Source organism: Callorhinus ursinus, unplaced genomic scaffold, assembly GCF_003265705.2.
Source record: "Callorhinus ursinus isolate GAN/ISIS: 27379988/994484 unplaced genomic scaffold, GSC_fseal_2.0 scaffold16, whole genome shotgun sequence".
NCBI classification, from domain to species: Eukaryota; Metazoa; Chordata; class Mammalia; order Carnivora; family Otariidae; genus Callorhinus; species Callorhinus ursinus.
Genome location: NW_027397078.1, coordinates 37,344,782 through 37,368,959, shown reverse-complemented (window position 1 = coordinate 37,368,959; position 24,178 = coordinate 37,344,782). Strand labels below are relative to the sequence as shown.

The 24,178-nt window shown below is 49.1% G+C and overlaps 1 protein-coding gene across 7 annotated transcripts in view; it reads left to right on the top strand.

Annotated features, from left to right (window-relative positions):
- The window catches only part of SHROOM2 (shroom family member 2), a 135,124-nt gene that overhangs the window by 45,715 nt on the left and 65,231 nt on the right, over positions 1–24,178 (top strand). For 5 of the 7 annotated variants that reach the window (XM_073902121.1, XM_025857548.2, XM_025857547.2 and 2 more), the window contains one exon: positions 20,348–20,499. In XM_073902121.1, coding sequence (XP_073758222.1) covers positions 20,348–20,499 — 152 coding nt within the window. Of the gene's footprint in view, positions 1–4,409; positions 4,479–18,987; positions 19,027–20,347; positions 20,500–24,178 lie in introns of those variants that run through there. The other 2 variants (XM_073902118.1, XM_073902119.1) reach the window with 2 other exon arrangements.

Sequence of the window (24,178 nt, the reverse complement as noted above, 5' to 3'; positions counted from 1 at the left end):
GGTGGCTCAGTCGTTAAGCGTCTGCCTTCGGCTCAGGTCATGATCCCAGGGTCCTGGGTTCGAGCCCCGCATGGGGCTCCCTGCTCGGCGGGAAGCCTGCTTCTCCCTCCCCCACTCCCCCTGCTTGTGTTCCCTCTCTCGCTGTGTCTCTCTCTGTCAAATAAATAAAATCTTTAAAAAAAAAAAAAAAAAGACAGAAGAGGGCTGCGTGAAGTGTGCTATAGATCACCCTCTGGGGTTCTTTTGATCTCTGTTAACTCCCGGTTAATGGCCGACTTGCCAACAGCCTCCTGAGTGTGACAATAAATGACATCGATGGAACTTTGGTAGAGTCTTTTTGGAAATACTTTAATTTTTTTTTAAGATTTTATTTATTTGAGAGAGTGAGCAAGGGAGAGAGAGAACACAAGCAGGGAGGGGGAGAGGCAGAAGGAGATGCAGATTCCCCGCTGCGCAGGGAGCCCGACGTGGGGCTCGATCCCAGGACCCTGGGACCATGACCTGAGCCGAAGGCAGATGCTTAACAGACTGAGCCACCCAGGCGCCCCTGGCAATATTTTTCTAAAAGCAGCTTCAGGTCATACGGTGAGTCACCTGCTTCTTGGCTACAGAGAGTTCCCCATCTCAGAAGCGTACAGCGGATGTCAGTGCGGTTTGGTTTCCTGGCCCACGTTCCCCCTTCCTCGTGGCACCCCCATTTCCTTATGAAAATCTCCCCATTGTTGGGTTTTGTCAGGAGGACCCCCTCCTTGTCACCATGACCTTCTACGAGTCAACGAGATCTCTTTGCTTCCTGCCCCTGGTAGAGGCCTGGTACCTCATGATGTCTTTGCCAGTCTTCCCCCGCTCCGCACCCCAATTAAACACTTATTTTGCAGTAACTATAGATTCAGTTGCCAATGTGAAAAAAAGATGGAGGTTTTCCTGGTGTTAACCCCTTGCAAAACTCTAGTAATAGTATCTCGACCGGGATATTGATGTGGATCCTGAAGACATGGCACCTTTCCATCACCATGAGGATCCACGCCGGTTTCACTTCAACCCCACCCTACCCTTAAGCCCTAGCCACTGCCTCTGTAATTGTATTTTAAGAACAGTACCTAGATGGAATCCTACAGTCTATAACCTCGGGATCGGCTGTTTTCACTGAGCGTAATTCTCTGGAGATTCATCCAGGTTACCGGATCAAGAGTTCATCGTCTTGCTAAATAGTAGTCCATGCTACTTCATATACATCATACATATTCGTTCATCTACGTAATACGTATTCATGCATTGCACCTTGACCAGTAGGTGTCTGCCCTGAGGCCTTTGCGGACTTCCTGCTTTCCTTCTCTCCTCTTGGCTCTGGAACCTTCTGGGGCAGTTCTCAGTCCTGTGGTTTCCATGATTCCCTGTATCCTTGTAATAGATACCACTTTGCTATTGAGAACCTGAGTCTCCGCGTCAGAGCCCGAAATGATGGCGAGCACAGGAATTACCTGGTCAGATCAGCATCTCTTGTGCTAACTGGCCCTCCAGCAGGCTGGGGCTCAGAACCAACAGCGCCACGCTTGCCACTCAGATGTTTGAGCTCCTCGCCCGTGCGTGCGCGTACAGAACTTTCCTGCAGTGTCCCTGTGAGGACAATGCTGTTACTCAGGTGCGTGTGTAGACACGTGGAAAGGTACAGAATTTCAACGTGTTCTGTCAACATGCTGCTACTTTCACTGTTTAGTTACAACGTACTCTTTTACCTTCTGCCCTGCCTTTATAAGGGTGAAAAGCCGAAAATCTTGTTCTGTAGTAACGCTCTGTTAATTATTGACTGTTTAGCCTGGAATTAGAGCCGAGGATGTTCCCCAGGTGACCAGAGTCTTTTAATTCCTTCAGCTTCTAGTTGTGAATTAACAGGAGTTCACTGTATTAGAGAAGAAGCCTGTCACTGCCTCATTCTGCTTCTTTAAAGAGTTATGGCCCAGTAGACAGGGCCTGCTCATTAAAGGCAGTCTCTCGTGAAGATAGACATCTGTTGGAATGCAGGGCATGACTGTCAGCTGGCTGAGCCATTCAGACCTTTTGGGAGGTTAGTGTCCATGAAAAGGCTCTGTGGCAGTCTGCAGAAACCCAGCGTTACCCCCCCCCCCCCAACACCACCCCCTAAAAAAGATGGGTGGCAAGATCCCATTAACTGCCCTTTTTTCCCATGCTCTGCTTTTTTTTAAGATTTTATTTATTTATGACAGAGAGAGCACAGGCAGGGGGAGCAGGACAGGGAGAAGCAGACTCCCTGCTGAGCAGGGAGGCCGATTCAGGACTCAGTCCCAGGACCGCCGGGATCATGGCCTGAGCTGAAGGCAGACGCTTAACCGACTGAGCCACCGAGGCGCTCCCCACCCCCCACCCGCCCCATGCTCTGCTTTTAAGAAGGACCCTCTCTCTACCCTCCTGTCTGCTGTGGCAGCTCAAGTGGTACCAAACGTATTCCCTGCTGATGCCCGAACCCCCTGCCGGAGTTGTCCTGCTAAGCATCTGTCTCACTCCTTGCTGGCTTTTCGTAACATCTGGGGCTTCGTTCTTATTACCAGCACCTTGAATTTCTGTTTGAGCTGGGTCTGTCAAAGGCTTGCTTTCTGTTACACCCAGTCTCCCCTCTGGGAACACACTTCACACCTCAGTAATGCACAAATCCCGAACTGCAATTTTCAAGACTGTTGGATTAGACCCACAGTAAGAATGACTGTAGAACCGGAGTTTCAAGATTGTAAAGCCGAAAGAAATGCAGCCAGGGTTGAGTTGCTGATTCTGATGAGCAAGGAAACAAAGGCCCAGAAAAGATCAGTGGTTTGACCCAAGTGTGTGTTTGTATCTCTGGGGAAAGCTGGACATTTAAGCCCTTTCTTCAGCCCCTGGCACCCGGCCTGGGAGTTTTCAACAATGGATGATGTACTCCTATTTATCTGCCTTTTACCCTGCCCCCCGCGTGTCCCCCCCACCTCCCACATACAATATAAAACAATCCAGAAAGCATCTTTAAAGCTTTGTTAATGTACCTCTTGGGCTTTGCAGATGATTTCCTTTAAGAGAAAAGGAAAGCCTAGTCTCATGTGATTGTTTCTTGAGTGCTCACAGACCACCACCAGCTCATAAGGGAGCCCCCCAGCCTTTCCTTGGTTGGGGAGGGGGAGATCTGTTATCCCATGGAAGGGCAGGGCACACCCATCCTCCTGCCGGGACTCCAGAAGGTAGGTGGCCAGGAGAGGGGGCTTCTCTGGATTTTTTGGAAAGCCCATGCTTGGAACAGCAGCCAGGTCTTCTGGAACCTTTAAGTCGCTGTGCCAGAAGGTCTTTGTGTCCATCTACATCGGAGCCTTTTCCTTGTGGCAAAACGAAGATGTAGAAGTTTCCCGGGGCTGTCATAACCAAGTACCACAAACTGGTTGCTTAAGTGTATTGTCTCACAGTTCTAGGAGCTGGATGGTAGAAATCAAGGTGTCAGCAAGGCCATGCTGCCCGGAAGGCTCTGGGGAGGATCCTTCCTTGCTTTCTTCCAGTTTCTGGTGGTTCCAGGCACCCTGTGGTGTTCCCTGGCTTTCGGATGCATCACTCCAGTCTCTGCCTCTGTCTTCACATGGTCTTCTCCCCTGTGTGTCTGTGTGCAGATTTCCCTCTTCCAAGGACACCAGCCGTTGCATTCGGGCCCACCTTCATCTAGTATGATCTCCTCTTAACTTAATTCCATCTGCAAAGACCCTGTTTCCAAATAAGCTTACGTTCACAGGTTCTGGGAGTTAGGACTTCGGCATGTCTCCTTGGGGAACACAGTTCAGCCCACAAAAGAGAGTGATAAAACTTGTTCTTGAATGAGAATCTACATACAGAAAAGTGCTCACGTTGTAAGCCTAGGCATTGATGAGTTTTTACCTAGAACTCATGCTTGTAACCCAGATGAAGAAATAGAAGAGACATGTGTCTTTTTTTTTTTTTAACCACACAAACTCTATGCTTTAAGGAAAGCCTGCATTGGAAGACCACCCGGCCCCCACCCCAAGTCCCCCAGGCTCTTTAATTTGGTTTGTACTTTTGAATCTTGTAGGTTGCTGACACTTCAGGCCTGGTACGCTGTAATAAAACACCTGACGATAGGTGTTAGGAAGAAGTTCACCTAATGCTTGAGTGTTAGGTGTATTTATTTATGTGTTTGTTTTTATTTAGGGAAACCTCATACTGAACAGTTTCACTTTTTGTCTCCAGTGGCTTCCTGAGAACTCTGTTGTAAAGAATTAAGTATCAAACAAAGAGTCTTAATAGCAGTAATCATATTTAAGTTAGGGATTCTGGGGAAAGTTCCTTCATTCCTTCATTACATTTCAGATGGGACCCATTCCATCCTAAAAGCATAATTCCCACTGTAACCTGTCATTGCTTTGCCAGTTTGGAAGGATATGGAGTCCTCCGTCAGGCTGCTGTGCATGTCCGTTTTGAGTCTCATCTCTCAGGTGAGAGGGTTCTCCCGTAGCCAGCTTCAGAGCCAGCCTCTGTCACAGCCTGAGTGCCGAGGCCAGAGGAGGCCAAGCTGCCTGAGGCACCAGCCGGACAGGGTGGCTGTTCTCTATTCTGAGCTTCTCTCGTGTAAAGGTGCCCACTGATTCTTCCGACTCTGATGCGTAGTGACCGCCATGGCACCTCTCTCTTTGTCGTCCTTTGCCCTGCTCTTATAGAGAGCTGGGGGTGGGGCACACTTGCCTGGCCTTCCCCGCACTTGTTTCTTTTGTTTTGTTTTTTTATGAATAATTAATTCACTTATTTGCCAGAGAGAGAGAGAGAGAGCGTGCGCACAAGCAGGGGGAGCAGCAGACTCCCTACGGACTAGGGAGCCCAATGCGGGGCTCGATGCCAGGACCCTGGGATCATGACCGGAGCCGAAGGCAGACACTCAATGACTGTGCCCCCTAGGCGCCCCTTGTTTTGAAGAGTGGAAATAGAAGTGGCAGATGAGCAGTTTGGGTTCTACAGAAACCACCCAGGGAAAGAGTAAGAAATGAACTCTAAGCACGGAGGCATGGCCATTTTCATTTTTATTTTCTTGTTTTATTTTTAAGTAATCGCTACACCCAGTGTAGGGCTCAAACTCAACAACCCTGAGATCAGGAGTCGCACGCTTCACTGACTGAGTCAGCCAGGCACCCCGGGATGGCCGTTTTTAATTTGGGGTCCTACAGTGGAAAGTTGGATTACAGTAAATTGAGAAGAATCAGAATAGATAGGAACACAGGATTCTGATCTTACTATAAAATCGTCCTCAGTGATTTTGATTGGCACCAATCATTTTACCACATTTCATGTCAAAACCATGTCAGAGAATGTTATACATGATACAGAGATGTTCAAGGACTCCTTTTTCTTTTTTTTAAGATTTTTTTTTTTTTAAAGTAATCTCTGTGGCCAGTGTGGGTCTCAAACTCACAACCCTGAGATCAAGAGTCACACACTCCACCAACTGAGTCATCCAGGCGCCCCTCAAGGACCTCTCCTTAAGAGACCAAGAACATTGTTAGCTTTTTCCTTTGTCACTTCTGTTTCAAATTTTGGCTTTTTAAAATCATAATTATAAACTGTGTCCACTCTTTTGTCAAGAGAAAAAAACAGCATTTCTTTCTTATGTTCTGAATGCCACATACAGTGAAGAGAACCTTTGTCAGTCGTGTTGGATATTTTAGCTGTATTTGGAATTTGTCACTGTTACCTATGCTGACTTTGTTTTCCAGGTGCTTGGGCAGAATTTTTTTAGAGTTTGTCATGGGAGATAGTCGCCTCCTTACTTTTTTGAACAGTGACTTAAAAATCCCAAGTAGTCCCATATGAGTCCTAACAAATATATATTTTACATCAAATTTTGTCCTAAAAGGACTGGATGAAGCACAAGAGACGAAATTAAGCCAGGCTGCTGCTAGCTTTAACAAAATGACTTTGCTGGGACGCCTGGGTGGCTCAGTCAGTTAAGCGTCTGCCTTCGGCTCAGGTCACGATCCTGGGATCGAGCCCCACGTCGGGCTCCTTGCTCAGCGGGAAGCCTGCTTCTCCCCCTCCCACTCCCCCTGCTTGTGCTCTCTTTCTCCCTGACAAATAAATAATGAGAAAATGATTTTTAAAAAAATGACTTTGCTGAGCCCTGCCATGTTGTGTTAAACCACCCGGACCCAGGAAGAAAGGGTGACTCCATCCATCCTCAACGTGCACAACCCTGGGGGTGCGGTGGTGTTCTTGGCATCTCTGTGCCTTGCGTCTGCACACTTTTGCCTATCATAAACTAAGCACATAAAATTAACTCTGTGTTTTTAGTTAACGGGTGAATAATTCAGTCTTTAACCTGCGAAAAAGTGAGGTGGGCTACTAAGCAAATTCTGAGATCTGGTAAAAGTTTGCACACCCCCCCCAAACCACAACCACAAAGCTTTGAATTTGCTCTGCCTTGGCTGAGGGCTGTGGCACTACTGTGTTAGGAAAATTAAGTCATTTTATTTTGGCTCTATTTTTTTTTCTTAAGACCTAAAAATGTTTCTGTTTTTTTCCCCCAAAGCTGTGAATGAACTCAGCAGAAATAAACAGCATTAGGGATTGAAGATTTAGCCTGTACAAGTTGGCTGTTGGAAAAAGCAGCGAACGGTTTCTGATTTTTGTACAGTCTCATTATGATTGGAGTAGCTTAAATCTTCAGTGTTTTTCTTTTTCGTGACCGAGAAGAGTTCCAAGTTAGATAATAGTTTGGCTATTTTGGTTTGGTTCTAACGTCAGTTCACTGTGGAGAAATAATATTACTGATGAGATGAGGAATGTGTTTAGTGTCATAAAAATGTGCTTTCACGTAGTCCCATTGCATTTAAACGATTAGATTTTAGAAGTATCAACCCCTCTTCCACTCCACGGTTTTTTGGTGTTGATGTTTTTTTTTTTTAAGTGCTTTCTACTATTATTCTTTGCCAGCAAGGAGTACAAGCATTAGGTGAAGAGAAATGTAATGACTCCTCATACCTGCTAGATTTTTTTTTTTTTCTTTTAGGGCAGATGCAGTATGCCTTACTCTTAAATATAAACCTCAATAAGCAAGACTATAGGTTTTCTTAGCCTGTTTCTCAGACATAATACATTATGTCCCTCAAAACTTTGTTAGTTTTTGTAATCAAAAAAAAGAATTTTTTTTTTTTTTTTTTATTTTTTTTTGCTCTTTAGAGCTATTCCGTTTGTTGATTTTCAAGTTACAAGAAAGGAAAATGGTCTGGATTTATAACGAATTATGGCTCATTCGAAAGCCTCCATGTCTGCTGGATGAATTGTTCTGGTCTTCTCAGGACTTCGCCCCGGGCACTTCAGGGGAGGGCAGGCAACAGAGCTTGTAGCGTTTGCTGTCCTGCACACTCCGCTCCGGCCCACGGCTGTCCCCTCCCTGCAGGGAAACGTGGCTGCCCCCTCCTGGGGTAGATTCCGCCTCTGGGGAGAGCAGGACTCCTGGCCATCAGAGACCGCCTGAGGCCAGCAGTTGGGGGGCGGGGGGGGGTGGGGAGGCATCACCCTGAAAGATGTAGGTAGGCACACTAGCAGAGTCCCGGGCAAAGGGACGTTTGGAAGATCGCCTGAGTGTGCAGAGTTCCTGCGTGGTGCCACGGACTCTGATACAGAAGACGAGGTGTGTATGACCAAGTAGGACGGGAATTACCCAACCCAGAGGCTGCTGTGGGGGCTTACATGTATGTGACCTTCCGACGTGATTTTTTTTCTCACCTCAGCCAAGGACTGCCAGCCTTTGAAGACCTAGGGAAAGTACCCATAAAAATCCAGATGGTCAGCTTTAGGGGGGAAAAAAAAAAAGATCCCCCCCCCCCCACTGAGTGCCGATTTCCTCTGAGTCACCCGTGGTTAGCCCTGGGTGGCAGGTGTCCCTTCAGAGGGGAGCACCTGCTACTTCCTTCCCTACAGGCATCATCCCAAGAGCTGCGTCTTCTGTACACGCGGCCCCTTCCCGACCTAATGAGCGCTTGCTGTGCAACCCAGAGCTGCACATAGCTAGGCTCCGTGGGCTGGACCTTTGACATCTGTCTTTGTTTTTTCGTGCTGCTGTAAGAAAAATACCACAGACTGGGCAGCTTATGAACAAATGGTTATTTCTCACAGTTCCGGAGGCCAGAAGTCTCAAGATCAGCGTAGTGGCAGATACGGCGTCTGGCGAGAGCCCCCTTGCTGGCGTATAGACAGCTGTCTTTCCATGGTGTCCTCCCAGGGTGCAAGGGGTGGGGGAGCTCCGTGGCGTCTCTTGTGGAAGAGCACCAGTCCCGTTCCTGAGGGCTTGCACCCTCAGGACCTATACCCCTCCCCGAAAGGCCCCACCTTGCAGTATCCCCTCCGGGGATTAGGTCTGCACTTGTGAACTTGGGGAGCACAGAAACCTTCAATGGGAAGATCACTGAAAAGAGTTTCTCAAAAAGGAAGCCCTTGTGGTGGATGAGGTCATCCGTAGTTCACCCAGTGAAAAGACGAAGGCTTGGGCGCCTGGGTGGCTCAGTTGGTTTAGCGACTGCCTTCGGCTCAGGTCATGATCCTGGAGTCCCGGGATCGAGTCCCACATCGGGCTCCCTGCTCAGCAGGGAGTCTGCTTCTCCCTCTGACTCTCTTCCCTCTCGTGCTCTCTGTCTCTCATTCTCTCTCTCTCAAATAAATAAATAAAATCTTTAAAAAAAAAAAAAAGACGAAGGCTTGCCGGGAGCTCCGAGTGTCCCCGAAGGAAAGGTGAAGGGAAGTTTGGCCAGGTTCCCTCTGAGTAGCGCCTCCCTTGCCTTTGCCCAGCGGCGGCCTTATCGAAAGGAAGAAGCGCTGTCTCTTTGAAATTGCAGTAGGCTGGGAACGTCCATGAAAAATAAACAGCCGTGTGTTCTGAAAAGCGGGGACACTTTGTTCTCCTGTGCAGCAGTTCCTTTTCCTGTTTCATGATTGCCTATCAGCCCTTTCACATGGCTTTTCTACTTTGAAAACGGCGAAACCGAGTAACCCCAGCCATCGTGTTCAAGCGGTGCGGCGGGTTTTCAGAAGCCCTGGGAGAAGGGTGGGAGCCCGGGCAGCCCGGTGGGAAGCCTGCTCGCCGAGCTTTTGCTCCAGCCGCTCCTGCGATTTCTAAGACTGACTTGAAAGACCAGGACTGTGGTGGGGTTTTCCTCCCGTGACCCTAGGACAAAGGCAGGGCCTTAGACAAAAACCTTGTGGTGTTCACTGATTGTCTTCCTCTCTGTTCACCCTTTCCAGAAGTGCTCGGGAGGCCGGGAAGAGGGCATCAACAGGGTCCGGAGCAGTGCTCGGGAGGCCGGGAGGAGGGCATCTGGTCCCGTGGTAGGGGAAGTAGGGGCCTTGTGCGGTGTCGAGCCAGGCACAGTGTGTCCGTGTCGGAGATGGGGTTGCGGGTGTGAATGGAGGGGACCCAGCCAACACCGCCCGCAGACAAGAAGGACCGTTTTCTCCGGGGAGAAAGAACAAAGGCTTCTTAGGGGGACTCAGGGCGCCCAGAACAACAAGGCCTGTTTTGCATGGTAATGCTGGGCTGTATTAGGCACAGTGGTTCCACCTGGCCTGATGGGCCCTTCTGCCTAGCTGCCGGGAACCGCGGAGACTTCTCTGCGCCAGGCCGCCTGCTTCTTGCCGTGCTGGATGGGATTTGCATGGCAGGAAATGAAAATGAGATTTTGGAAGTGTCTTGCTTTCTGTGTGTGTGTTCACGAGAGCTGTGATGGTTTTCGCGGATACGTAGCTCCTTTGTTGAGAACAGTGGTTCTCAACGAAGGTCGATTCAGACATCCACCCGGTCTGCAGGAGTTGTAGGTACTAGAAACAGCCCAAGTGTCCACTGACAGATGTAAGAGTGAAGAGAAGGCGGTACATACGTGCAGTGGAATATCGTTCAGCTTTAGAAGGGAAGGCTGCCGAGCGTCATGCGCCATAACACGGATGAACCTTGAGTCCTAGGAGCAGACAAAGGACAAATATTGTCTGATGCCACTTATACAAGGTGTCTAGAGTAGTCCGGTTCATGGAAGGAAAGAGAGAATGGTGGTTGGCAGCGGCTGGGGGAGACGGGGAAGGGGGCATTCATTGTTGGGCTGTGGATTCTAGAAAGTGTAGTTCCCGTTTTAACCAAGAGGACCCACTACTGATGCCTAAGCTACAAACACCAGGCTTTTACTTAGTGTATCTGTTCAAAGGGCCACCTGGGGAAATTCATGTCCCTTTTAATCCCCCTTGCTTAATTACAGATCTGCAGTATTTAAACCATGAGTCGTTTCCAGAGGCATTTGTGACTTACCCTGAGAATTTGCCACTTAAATCAGGCTTTTTTAGTGGGGGAATTGTGGCCTGGTTTCTACCTGACCCACTTAGGCTAAATTTTTGTAAAATACCCCCTTTATATATTGCGACTTTTGTCTACTTCAAAAGTTTTCTATGATGCTAGAATAGCTAAACACGGGGAAAAGGAAACTTTAAGTTAGGTTTAAAGGAAACGATAACATCTAGGTTAACTGAGCTTCAGGGTTTTTTTTTTTCCCCGAATGGCCTTGTAAAAGGACTTAGAAACCATTCTACCTCAATAAATAGCTTGGAGCATTATAAATGAAGCATTCTCCCCGACCACTTCAGCCTTGCTTCCTCATGTTAAAATCGAGAAGGGGATCATTTGTCACTGAACTTGAGAGTCTAGAAGACTGGCCAGCTGGTCCCACCTTGTACACCAACAAATTATAAGGGAAATAGTTTATGAATATGCTTATATAACGCTTTAGAGCTTACAACACGTTTTGAAATTTTTTTTAGGTGACAAAACAGAGACAAAAATAAGCGACTTTCTCTAAATCAGGTAGTTAAGTAAGCGGTGGAGGCAACTCTTACCTCATCTTTTTTTTTTTTTTTAATAGTCGCCACACCCAGTATGGGGCTCAAACTCACAACCCTAAGATCAAGAGTCGCATGCTCCTCGGACTGAGCCAGCCAGGCGCCCCTCACCATTTTGAAACCTCCCCTGAGGCTCATCATCTCCCCCGCTCCCTACCCACACCACAATATTAATTTTGCTGCTCGGGCCCCGCGCATGTCTGTTCCTGCACTTGTCACCTGGCATTTATATCTGTCAAGGTCCGGTTCGGACACAAACCGTACAGTAATTTGAGCAGGAAACGCTTCGTGTAAAGCAGGGTTCAGCACACTGGCCAGATACCGACAGCGTTCTGGCTACGTCTTGTCAGTTGGGCAAGGTTGAGCATGTGTTGTAAAACCCACAAACGCTTAAACACTTATTACCGTATGGCTCTTTATAGAATGGTTTGCTGGCCCCCAGTGCAAAAACTGATTAACTAGTAACAGATAATTACTCAGACTGACAAGTAATCATGACTACCTGTCCCAGGTAAAGGGAACCCTGAAGAATGCAAGGCAGGGGCCGTAAGGAGCAGGCTGTGCCTCCAACACTGAGGAAGGAGGAGCTCAGGAAGCAGCCCCCCCACCAGCTGAGACTGGGAGCTCCGGGGAGTGGGGGTGCCTGCAGCCCGCTGACCGTGGGGACATTCACTGAGCCACACGGAGCTGGCCGGCAGGAAGCTGCCCCCAGCCGCGCTGGGATCTCACCGCGGAGCTGGCAGGGCTGGTGACGTGCCGTGGAAATGCCTCCTGGGAAGGCACTCAGGTGACATGACTGAGGCTCCCCGGGAGGCTGCCGGCTGGCGTCAGCCCCTGGAACTCGCCAGGAAGCCGCCGTGCTGCTGGGCGCTGCGCGTGACCGCCGTGCCTGCGTGCATGGGAGCAGGCCGAGAGGAAAGCAGGCTGGCTTTGGGAAGGGAGGGCCTGTCCTCCCGTGTCCCTTCCGCGCCCCCTGCTGGCCGTGCTCACCACCACGGGGAGCCGGCCGGCAGAGCGGGAATGTTCGCAGGGTCCCGCTGTGGTGTCTCCGCACGGGGCATGAAGGGCAGATCTGGAGCCGGGGCAACGCCTGAGGCTGCCGGCCACACCGCTGGAACAGTGGTTGACAAAGCCTTGTTTCTCCTCCTGGCTTGGACCCTCCCTGACGGACGGCGGTGGTCAGAAGACGCTCCCTGAATGTTGCTTTCCAGACACCGTCCCTTTCACGGACAGGCGTGTGTTCCCTGGAGCGCGGTGATGATGTGGTGATCAGAACCTCGCAGTCCTCATGCCCCAGACCTGTCTGGAGGAGGCACATACCCCAGGCCTTACCCTGAGTGCCGGGTGCAGACCCCCGCCCTTCCCCATTCCTCCGTGAGCGTCCTCCCTTTTTCTGTCTAGACCTCTGACTGCTAATTGCAGCCTCCAATCTCGTCCTCTTCTGATGCAATTTTCCCCTGGCGTTTGCGTTGGCCAGGTGCCCTCTTTGCACACAGGCTCATCAACCAGTCCTCCCTTCCTTCCGTGCATCTCATCGGCTGGGCTCTGTCCATTCAGCTGCCGTGGTCCCTTTGTCCGGGGCCACATCGGCCTTTCTTTGTGATCGGGCCTCGTGTGATGAGCATTATTCCCGTTACAGAGGCTGAAAGAAGTTTGTGAAAATCTCCAGAGCAGACCCTCATGTTCCTAAAAGCCTTGGACTTTTAGACTTTCAGCTTGCTCACCTATACTGTCCAAAGCCTGTGAGGTGCGTTGTGGTTTATTGGGTTCGTTTTGGAAGGCACTGTTTTATCTTTTTCTCTTGCTTTTTTGATTTTGGTTACCATCTATGAGGAAAAGAGTTTTTTCTTTCACCACTGAGATTTTATTGGTGGTTTCGATGATCCGTACACAGACACATTTCATTTTATACGGTTTTTAACGTAGATACCAAAGATCGAAAAAGATGTACTCCGTGATTCTTTCCTAAACTGTTATATAAGGTGACTTTGCAGCTTGAAATGTGGAGGCAAATTTTCCCTGAGAAGGGACCAAGGACCAGTAGGTTCTGCGTTGACAGTCTGTTCAATCACAGCTCCCACTCGCTCACAGTTCACAATTTACTATCCTAAACGCATCTTTGGATTGTCAGGTTTTCAAGAGGGGTTGACAAAGTGTTTAGGGAAACTGGACTAGTATGTTCAGAGACTCTCTCTGTCAAATAAATAAATAAAATCTTTAAAAAAAAATATTCATAGACCTACTAGGGCCATCTGGGTGCCTCGGTTGAGTGTCTGATTCTTGGTTTCGGCCCAGGTCATGATCTCAGGGTCGTGAGATGGAGCCCCGAGTAGGGTTCTGTGCTCAGCACGGAGTCTGCTCGAGATTCTCTCCCTCTGCCCCTTCCCCCGCTTGCAACGGGCTCGCGTTCTCTTTCCCTCTCTCAAGTAAATAAATCTTGAAAAGAAAATACTCCTAGAGCTACTAAAAAGCTTACATTTCCAACATAGTAATGAAATCTTCTGCATTGTCCTAGGAGACAGGGCGCACCAAAAAGACATGGCATATGATCTTAGTCAGACTGGTCTTCCTTCATCTCTACTTCTCTGGAGGCTGGACTCTCCTTAAGCTTTAGTCTCCTCTCCCTTTTCTGCGGGTAGATCTTTAGTTTCTTGGTTAGCCCCTTCAGCCTGTTGTCCCTTGCATTGGCACTTTTTTGTTTGAAGACTTTTTGCTTTATTTCCACTTTTGCGGGAGCAGGTTTTAGCTGAGAGGTTGCGATCTCCTCTGGAGCTCCCTCACTGCCCCTCCACCTGAGTTGACCTTCCTGTTGGGCATCTTGGGCAGTAGAGAGGGTGACAGTCGGTGCCAGGATGCTCGGGGGGGGGAGACAGAGAGAGTTCTGGAAGCTGGGCTGCCTGGCTGGTGTGGCTCCTCCCGTCACAGGTGGGCCCGTAATGACGACTTGTGAAAGTCTCCACACATCTAGGTGGAAGTTTCCAGTTTTCAGTTGTTACTGTTACTTCTCTGTTACCAGAGATACACCCTCAGATTATTTCACAACTTGCTACTTCCCCTGGGTGAGTCAGCTTTCCTTTCTGAAGCAACTGGGCTCGAGAATGGGTAAAATACTCAAATTAAGCAAACTGAAGCGGTAACTTCGGGGATTTTCCTGTCTAACAAAAGGCATTGCTTTGTCATGGAGTGCCTCTTGTCTGGACAGTGAAGCGTTTTTGAGATAGAACTGATAAATCGCAGGTGTGATTCATGGCCTTTGAAATGGGATATTGGACTTAATGTCCTCCTTCCATTTTGATCTCTGGTCATTGTGATTTTCTGAATCGCTGGAGCTCAACACCTCGGCACCACTGGCGTCTTCTTGTGGTCTCTCGTGTCATGTCTGACCACGTCGTGAGGCCTAACCCTCACAGCTTCTAGAGTCCTTGCCTCATACGTTCGTCCTCTGCGCTGCATTGCTGTGAGCCCTCGCTTCTGTCCGGTGCCAAGATGGAGTCAGGGATCTGGAGTCAAGGGCAGGAGAAATTCATTTTGCGTCTGCCTACAAGATCGATCTTCCAGAAGTATTTGCTTGAATAATGTCACTTCCCTGCTTCCATGCCCTACCTTCTCTGGGCCCCTACCGCCTACGGGATATTGTCCAGATTCTGATTCAAGGTCGAGTTCCTAATCTTCCCCCTTCTGCCCTTATCTTCAGACACTCCCTTGTGAGAGCTTTACACCCTGCCAGGCTGACATTCTTTGGACGAGCCTGGGCTTCCTGCCTCTGTCTCTGTCTTCACGTCGAGACCCCACTTGGGAATGTCCCCCCCCCCCCCCGCCCCATGCAGGCTCCTCCTTTCAAGTTGTGCTCGTGGCCCTTCCGATTCGTGAAGCCTCATTTCCTCCCCCCGAGACGGCGGTGAAGGCTGCCCCTCGCATGCCCACTGCATGGGGTGAGACGCCTTGTAGTCGGTTACCAGACTAGATTCTTTTGCCTTTGTTGGGTGTTCACTCTTGATCATCTGTAACGCCCCTTCACCCAAGTACGAAAACTTTGTTCCAAGAAGACTCTCATTAACTGTTTCCCTCCCTGCCGTTCCCGGCCAGAACAGTTCCGGAAGAACGATAGGATGTTCTGCACGTGGGACATCTGAGTCTCCCCTGGGACTTCGGGCGTGAGTCCGCCCGCATGGAATGCCGGTTGATAACTCAAGGTGTGGACCGTGGGGCCCGGCGTGGGCACTTGGGGCTTTCGTCCTGGACGTGGGAAGAGCGTGGCACGTGGGCTTTTGCATCGCGGGCATGGAAGGGTCTGTCTCTGCCTGCCTGCCACTTTGCACGAGGGGCACTTCTGAGTTGGAGCCAGGGACCTCGGGAACTTTTCCTGACTGCTGTCGGCCACAGCTGCCCTGTGGGTGGCCCCCACGTTCTGCAGATGTTAGGCTGTCGCCTCGGCCGGGTAGTAGTCCCAGGCACCGGGACGGGGTGATCATCGATGTCGCATGTGTGATTTACTGTAAAATGCTGGCAGGTGGCGTCCTTGTCTCCTTGGCGAACGCGGACGTCAGATTTATTCTTCACCAAGTTCAAAACCTCATGAATCCTACCTAAGGTTTGGGGGTGGTGGGGAAGTATAGAATGGAAGTTTTCACAGCTGCTTTTTCTTTTATAGCTACTTTCCCCGTAAGCACAATAAATATCAAAGAGAAACTTTCTCTTGGCAAGGAAGCCAGCGGGTGGCTAAAAACCCAGCTGCTTTATCTCCCAAACCCACACCTGTTTTTTCTGGGATGTGTAGGTGGATTGTGGTTAGGGCGAGGCAGAAGGATGCTTTGCAAGGCGGTCTTCATTTATAGGGGACAAACGTGAGGAGTCTTCTCAGATCTTCGTGCTGAAGCCAGAGTAGATGACCGTGGTTCACAAGAGTCTCACAGAACTGGTTCCTAGAAGGGTCTGTGGGGATGAGACTGAAAAGCCCACCCAGTGGTAGGCGAGAGCCAGATCCCGGTGATGTGTCCCCGCAGGGCGTGCTGCCTTCAACGCCGGCCCTACGACCCTGCAGGGCCTTCATCATAGTGGTTTTGCCTCAAGACTTTCTCGTAATACTGAAATTCAGAAGCACTCACTGTAGGGAGGACACTTACAACTCTTGTAGCGGCTCAGAATCCTTTTCTTGTTAGATACTCAGGAAGGTGTGATCACACTAAATGTACCGTAACACGAAACTTAACTATTTCAGCCACTTTCAAGTGTCTGACTCCGTGATATTGACGACATTCGCGTAGTGCAACCATCAGCCGTTGTCGGGAGTTTTTCATCTTCCCAAACTGGAACTCTGTACCCACAAATCCATAATTCCCACTCCCCCGGCCCCTGCTGACCTTTACTGTAGGTGCCGTCTCCGTGCATTGGCCTCCTCTGGGTCCCCCATACGAGCGGAATCACACAGTCCCTGTCTTTCCGTGGTGGCGTATTTCACTGCACGTGCCGTCCTCAAGGTCCATCCATGTGGTAGCAGCTGTCAGAACGTCCTTCCTTTTTAAGGCTGACCTACATTCCATCGTATGGATGGACCACATGTCCATTATGCGTTTACTTCTTGATGGACATTTCAGTTGTTTCCACTTGGAATGCGTAACTGTTGAAAGGTAAAATAAAATTCTGTCCTGAAAAATCGGTGACGGAATGAATTGTACCTTGTAAATGTGTATTTCTGAAAACCATTCAAAATACAGGCCAGGCCCCCTGGGTGACTTCAGTGGGTTAAGCATCTGCCTTCGGCTCAGGTCATGATCTCAGGGTCCTGGGATTGAGTCCCGCACCAGGTTCTCTGTTCAGCAGGCCGTCTGCTTCTCCCTCTCCCTCTGCTGCATGCACTCTCCCTCTCTCTCTCTCTCCCTCTCTCTCTCTCTCTCTCTCTCCTCTCTCCTCTCTCTCAAATAAATAAAACCTTTTAAAACAATGCAGAAGCTCAAGCCCTACCCTGGACCTGCTGAATCAGATCTGCATTTTAAACCCTGGGAGATTTGCTGCATATGACAGTTTGAGAAGTGTTGGTCTCTGAAGCCTAGAAATGTCTTCAAGGCAGGAACTCCAGCTTGTAAGACCCACCGTCCCCCCCCCACACACACACGCACATACACACACACACTATCCAGCACAGTTGTTTGTGCAGAGTACTTGCTCACTAGATACTTATTGAGTGGCTCAGTCGTTAAGCGTCTGCCTTCGGCTCAGGTCGTGGTCCCAGGGTCCTGGGATCGAGCCCCGCATCGGGCTCCCTGCTCCACGGGGAGCCTGCTTCTCCCTCTCCCACTCCCCCTGCTTGTGTTCCCTCTCTCGCTCTGTCTCTCTCTGTCAAATAAATAAATAAAATCTTTAAAAAAAAAATAGATACTTATTGAAAGAATAAATACCAACTCTGAGCTCAACGCATGCATGTGACCTGTCGACCTTTTTGTACTCACCCCACCAAAGCATTTAACTGCTAGTATTTAAAGCAGTAGTTACTAAGTGCAGACCCAAGTTGCTATCTACATGCATTCTTTCTACATTCTAGATTTTGCCCTTACAGTCCTTATGCCCAGTGCTTGGGAGGCGGGGTGGGAGGAGATGAAACGGATCCAGGCAGTCCTGGAAGGACTGCCACCTGCCTTGAGAGTCTGCAGCCCTCAGGTCCCTGTGTGGGGGACAGGTGCTGCGGGCCCAGGTAGTGAGCCCAGCTGGAGCGTTGCTAAGCTTCCCCGGGGGGTTTCTCCACCCGCTCTGGTGGTGGCAGCTTCTGCCTCCTGTATCTCCTGCCCTTTCACCTGGCCCCTCCTCTGCCAAAGCTCTAACCACTGGGGACCCAGGGTTTCCTTCTCTGCGGTTCTCTGCCCGAGACTCTGTCTCCTGTCTGGGCAGTGTCCTTCAGTCTCCCCACCCCTCTTGTCCTTAAGTACCTTCTGCTGGGGGTGTCTCCATGTGTAGGCCACCTGTCCCTGGGAGCCGCCCTCCCGCCACCAGCTGCCCACTGCACCCTCCACTGGGACGGCCCCTTGGCCTCTCCCACGGGGCATGTCAAAACCCAAGCTCTCCACCACGTGTGACCTGCACCTTGCCTATACATGGCTGAGGCTGTAATCTTGTGCGGGTGGAAACTTACAATCTGTTACTATGTTGGGATAAAATTGTCTAGACTTTTGAAACCAGTTATTAACCAAAATTTGAAGCAGTCCATTCAGTGAGGAGTAGTTGTTTAATTTTGTTTATGGTGTTCACGTGCAATGAATAATTGCTTTGTGAACTGAGGAGTTCAGCTGTCCTTGGATGTAGGTGGAGGCTTTAGGAAAATACCGTGCATTCGCAGAACTGAGGCATGGCCAGTCGCTTAGTACCCGGCTTTTTAGCTACGTAGGAGAAATGTAGTGCTCTAGCACCTTGTGAGGGCTTGGAAAGTAATTCTTAGCTTAGCCACGGCAAACAGTCAAGCAGTGAACTTTCAGACTCTACACAGATAAGCTCGTAACCGTTAACTTTTTTCCCTAGTGTTCCTAGCAGTTTGTAAAGATAATAGCTTTTTGGTATAAAACCGGGGTTGCCGAACTTGTTTTTGTAGCAAGCCAAGAGGGGATCAAATATTTTTGGCTTTGTGGGCCAAAATACTCAGTTCTGTCCTGTCGCAGTATGTAAACAAGTGGGTGTGGTTGTAGTCCAGTAAAATTTTTATTTACTGGGGAAAAAAAAAAAAAAGGGGCAGCTGGCCAGGTGTATAGCTCATGGGCCATAGTTTGCCAAGTGCTAGTACAGAAAGCAGGCTGGGTTAGTTGCTGCTAAGTTGATTATTACTGTATAGGAAAAGCTAGGATTAAACATCAAGATCTCTTAGGATTAAAGTTATCAGATGGACAACATTCAAGCTTTTCATGAGTCAGTACGTGTTCATACATTTGTGTTTAGCACAGAGTCGTGAATGCCGTAATATGCACAGTATGGCATAACCTAATTAGGACTGTAGTCAAAGAAACTGTTACGTGTTAGGGCTGTGGAGGAATCGGAACGTTCGTACGCACACGGACGATAAAATGGTGCAGCAGCAGCGGACAGCCTGACAGCCCGGATGCTCACCACGCTCGCCCTATGACCCAGGAGCTTCATTCCCAGGTGCAGACCCCCGGCAAATGAAGACACATGCTCACACAGAAACCTGAACGCCCGTGTTCATAGCAGCATAATAGCCAGAAAGGAAAAGCTCCAGTATCCAGCAGGGGACAAGTAGTTAAATCAAACGTGGTACTCCGGGGGCGCCTGGGTGGCTCAGTCGTTGGGCATCTGCCTTTGGCTCGGGTCATGATCCCAGGATCGCGCCCCCGCATCGGGCTCCCTGCTCCTCGGGAAGCCTGCTTCTCCCTCTCCTGCTCGTCCTGCTTGTGTTCCCTCTCTGGCTGCCTCTCTCTCTCTGTCAAATAAATAAAAATAAAATCTTTAAAAAAACAAAAAAACGTGGTACTCCCGTACGACGGAATATCATTCAGCCACAAAAAGGAATCAAGTACTAACAGGTGCTACCGTGGGGATGAGCCTTGAAACATTATGCTCAGTGAAAGAAGCCAGTCACAAGATGCCACATGTTGTAGGATTCTTTTTTTGTCCTTTAAGATTTTATTTATTCATTGTTGCAAGCGAGAGAGCGCGCATGAGGGGAGGGGCAGAGGGAGCAGTCTCTCCGTCGAACAGGGAGCCCGATGTGGATCTTGATCCCAGAACCCTGGGATCATGACCTGAGCCGAAGGCAGACGCTTCACCGACTGAGCCACCCAGGTGCCCTGTAGGATTCTTTTTATATGAGCTGTCCAGTATAGGCAAATGCGTAGAGACAGGTAGTAGTAGGTCGGGGGGTGGGGGAGCTAGAGGGGATCAGGAAGTGACCGCCCACAGCCACCAGGTTTCTTCTAGGCTTAGGGAAGCGTTCCACAATGGGACGTGTTGCTTGCACAGGCCTGTGAATATACTGAATAGCTGTTCACTTGTATATTTATATGGGTGAGCGTGCTGGTATTTGAATTCTATCTCAGTCAAGCAGTTGCAAAAATGCAGGTATGGGATTAATGTACGAGAAATAGTAAATCACGAAAATAATCCATCCTTAACTGTTTGGATAAAGGAAATCCAGAAGACGAACCCCCATGTCTTTGGATCCACTCTTTCAGGCTGTGAGTGTTCCTGAGCACACATGCTCTTTCCTAGTCCCTCGGTGAATGGGTAGCCCTCGTCCGTGCAGAGGTGGCCCTGGGTGAGGGATGTGTCCCTTGTTCCACAAATAGGAATCAGTGCAGCCTCAGGGCCCAGGAGGGGTCCACGCTGATCCCAGAGCCCGTCACAGAGCCTGCGGGCCGCATATGTCACAGCTGTGTTGTTTCTGGCCGAGTTCTGGGTGCCTGCTTCGCTTGTTTGGAAACTCATGAGACATACTTCTTTGTTGCAGATTGAAGAAGGAAGTAAAGCTGCGGCAGTGGACAAGTTACTGGCTGGGGACGAGATCGTCGGCATCAACGACATCGGTCTCTCAGGGTTTAGACAGGAAGCGATTTGCCTGGTGAAGGGGTCTCATAAAACCCTGAAGCTGGTAGTGAAAAGGTAAGACCCATGCCTCATGCCATCTTTACAAACAGGAGTGAGTCAAATAGCAAAACGTGAAGTCAGCTTGGCCGATCTGTCTCCCTGCGAGCAATCCCAGTTTGGACTTGATTTGTGTGTGTGTGTGTGTACATAAAATTCTATTTCTTGGCCAAGGATGAAAGCATGTGCGCACACACAGAATTCTATCTCTTGGCCAAGGATGAATCCAGCATCAAAAACTTAAAAGATGCCTTCTTGTATTACTAGGGATTGTTCATTTGATTTATGAAGTGAATTTGAAAGACTCTTTTTTTCAACAGTATGTAGATCATTAGCAGAGAGCTATGCTTCTGTTCCAAATAAAGTGTTGTGCCACTGCGTTTTCGTTTTTTACGCAAAAGTAGAGCATGACTGCGCACAGACGTTAAGTTTCCAGGGGGGGGTGGGGCGGGGAGCAGGCTGCCTGTTCCTAGAAATCAAATTGCCCCTGGAAGTTTGGAGGACTTGAAGGGGTTAGAAAAGCAGAGTTGAGAATGTGATGCTTTTAGACATGGGAGCTACAACAGTACTCCTGGACCCCCGTAAAGGTACTTGGGATTTGTCTTCATAAAGAACTTGTTCTCCACCTTGCATTTTGTAAGTTGGCTAATTCATAGTAAAGTGTTTGCATGTCCCCGCCCCCCCCCTTTTTTTAAGCAGAATTAGTGCAGTCTTTCTAAGTTTGGCTGTAAATCTTTTTTTAAGATTTATTTATTTACTTATTTGACAGAGAGAGAGCGAGTGCACACAAGCAGGGGGAGTGGCAGGCAGAAGGAGAAAGTAGAGGGAGAAGCAGGCTCCCCGTGGAGCAGGGAGCCTGATGTGGGACTTAATCCCAGGACCCTGGGATCATGACCTCAGCCAAAGGCAGACGCTGAACCAACAGAATCACCCAGGCGCCCCTTGGCTGTAAATTTTTTAAAAATAAATGGACTCAATCATTTACTTTAGTTTTTAATACTGCCTTGAAGGCCTGTTCCCAAAGGACTTTACTCTTTTTTTTATTTTTGGACTCAAACCAAAGCGAAGGAGGAGGCTCAAAAACAAGGAAGAAAAAACTCTTAATTCGTTGTCGCACTGAATTAGCAACCTCATTTGTAAGTGGTACAGGCTACCGTCTTTGTAAATGAGAAGAATAAACTCGGATAGCGGTTTGGGAGCCGTTTCGAGAGGCTGAGGTGGGACAGATGCTGTAACATCGTACGGTTATCCCTCTGTGGGCGCGGGGTGGGTGTCCTCACAGTGCCCCGAGGGAAACGGCGCAGTGATGGCGGGCACGGAAGCTTGGCCCCCTGAGCTGAGCTAGGCCTTATGCACTCACTGTCTCTGGGACTCCTCGGCCGGCCCCCAGGCTGAGTCGGGTTGCCCTCCTTGGTCTCCTGTACAAATCTGCAGGCTTCCTTGGAAATGAGACACTAGGTTTTGACTGTCGAGTTGACAGGGATTTACCAGTAGCCAGGCCCATCGTTGGTGAGATGTAAGATTGTGGGGAAATAAGCATGTACTTGATATACTGCCAGTTAGGATACAGATTAGACGGACTTTCTGGTGGGTGGTTTGACAACGTGTGTTTCAGAAGCCATATCTTGGACCCACAGTTTTCGTTTCTGGGCTCCCAGATACTCAGTAAAGGGAAATGACATGAATTAGAGACCATCCACGGTGTAAAGTACTGCTGTGATATCAGCATTTGCTGACACGGAAGATGCCCCACAAAGCCCAGCTAAGTGCAACACATAAAAGCGGTTGGAGAACTGTGTCTATCCAATTCTTACAGGGTTTTTTGTGGGGTTTTTTTGGTTTTTTTTTAAGATTTATGTATTTCTTAGAGCAAGCGGGGGTGGGGTGAGGGGCAGAGATGAGAGAGAATCCTGAAACAGACCCCCTCCTGAGCAGGGAGCCCAACCCAGGGCTCCATCCCAGGACCCTGAGATCACGACCTGAGACAAAAATCAAGAGTTAGCCGCGCAACCGACTGAGCCACCCAGGCGCCCCCCATTCTTACAGTTTTAATTTTTAAAAAACATCGTGGTACAGTACACACAGCATAAAATTTACCCTATTAACCATTTTAAAGTGTACCTTTAAGTACACATACTACTTTTATAATAAGAACTATTGAGCTTGTTCCATTTTTAGAGACGAGAAGCCTTTGGGGTTCTGTGTGCCTTTGTTCTACGAGTCAGCAGGAGCTCTGGTCCCCAGAAAACCACCAGCCGTGCCATCATGTTCTGTTGCAGGAATGTCCCAAAGGACGTTTATTTATTGCTCTGTGATCAAGACTAAAAGAATGACCCTAAGAAGGGTGGGTGTTTGAATGCCGGCTACAAATGTACTCTAAGGCTAACTTTTTTTTTTAAATATTTTATTTATTTATTTGACAGAGAGAGCAAGAGAGGGGACACAAGCAGGGGGAGTGGGGGAGGGAGAAGCAGACTCCCCACCGAGCGGGGAACCCAATGCTGGGGCTCGATCCCAGGACCCTGGGATCATGACCTGAGCCGAAGGCAGACGGTTAACGACTGAGCCACCCAGGCGCCCTAAGGCTAACTTTTTATTCTTCATTTATTTCGTTCTTTTTTTTTTTTTTTTGCTTCTTTTTAAGATACATGTGTATCTGTGGAGATTGTTGCACGTTGAGTGCGCTGAGGTCTGACTCCTGATTTTTCTTAATGACCCCACGGTGCTGCACGGTCTGGATCCTCTGCTGTCTTATAGATCCTCTAGAGACAGACATTTCTGCCGGTTGTGGTGAGTACCTCTAAGACACCGTGCGGCAGCGAGGGGTGCCTGTCCCCGAGTCTGTGTACCTGCACTACAGATGGATCGTTAACGGTCCGCTTCCAGCCCGGAGGGACCTGGATCAGACGGTTTGTGCGCAATAAGCTGTGGTAGTCACCTCCACGTTCCTTGGACCACGTTTCAGGCTCACGTCCACTCTAGCAGAAGTAGTTTCAGTTAGTTTCTGTTCTCTTTGTGCATGTGACAGGTGAAAAATGGCTTCGTTGTTGAAGTGGGCGTTTTTCATTATGACTGAAGTTGGGCATCATTCCATATGTGTAGAAGCTTTTTTTTGAACTAGAGGAACATCTTTAAGGATATAAAAATAAACTGAATTCTGTTCAAAGCAAAGTACGCCATGGAGAACTGGTCAGTAGAGGGTCAGGGGGAAGGCCCACGGGGCCTGCTAGCTGATGGAGCTGACCGCATATCTAAAAGACTCTTGGGGAAAGGGATCAGACTTTTGCCTTGAATGATTTATGGGAGCCGCTGTGTAAAACCCCACTTTTGCACTCTGTATATCCAGTTTTCCTCTTTTTTTTACGATTTATTTGAGAGAGACAGAGAGAGCGTGCGCGAGAGGGGAGAGGGGCAGAGGGAGAAGCAGACTCCCTGTGAAGCAGGGAGCCTGACGTGGGGCTCAGTCCCAGGACCCCAGGATCATGACCTGAGCCCAAGGCAGACGCTGAACCGACTGAGCCACCCGGGCGCCCCTGTCCAGTTTTCTTTAAATGAGGTCTGCACAGCATAATTACCTGGTTTAGATGGGAATTCATGTTTTAAGCAATATATATAACAAGATATAAAAGCAAACCAAGCACTTTGTTCACTTTTTTTGCAAGCATACTTTTATTTATATTGGGTTTTTTTTTTTTTT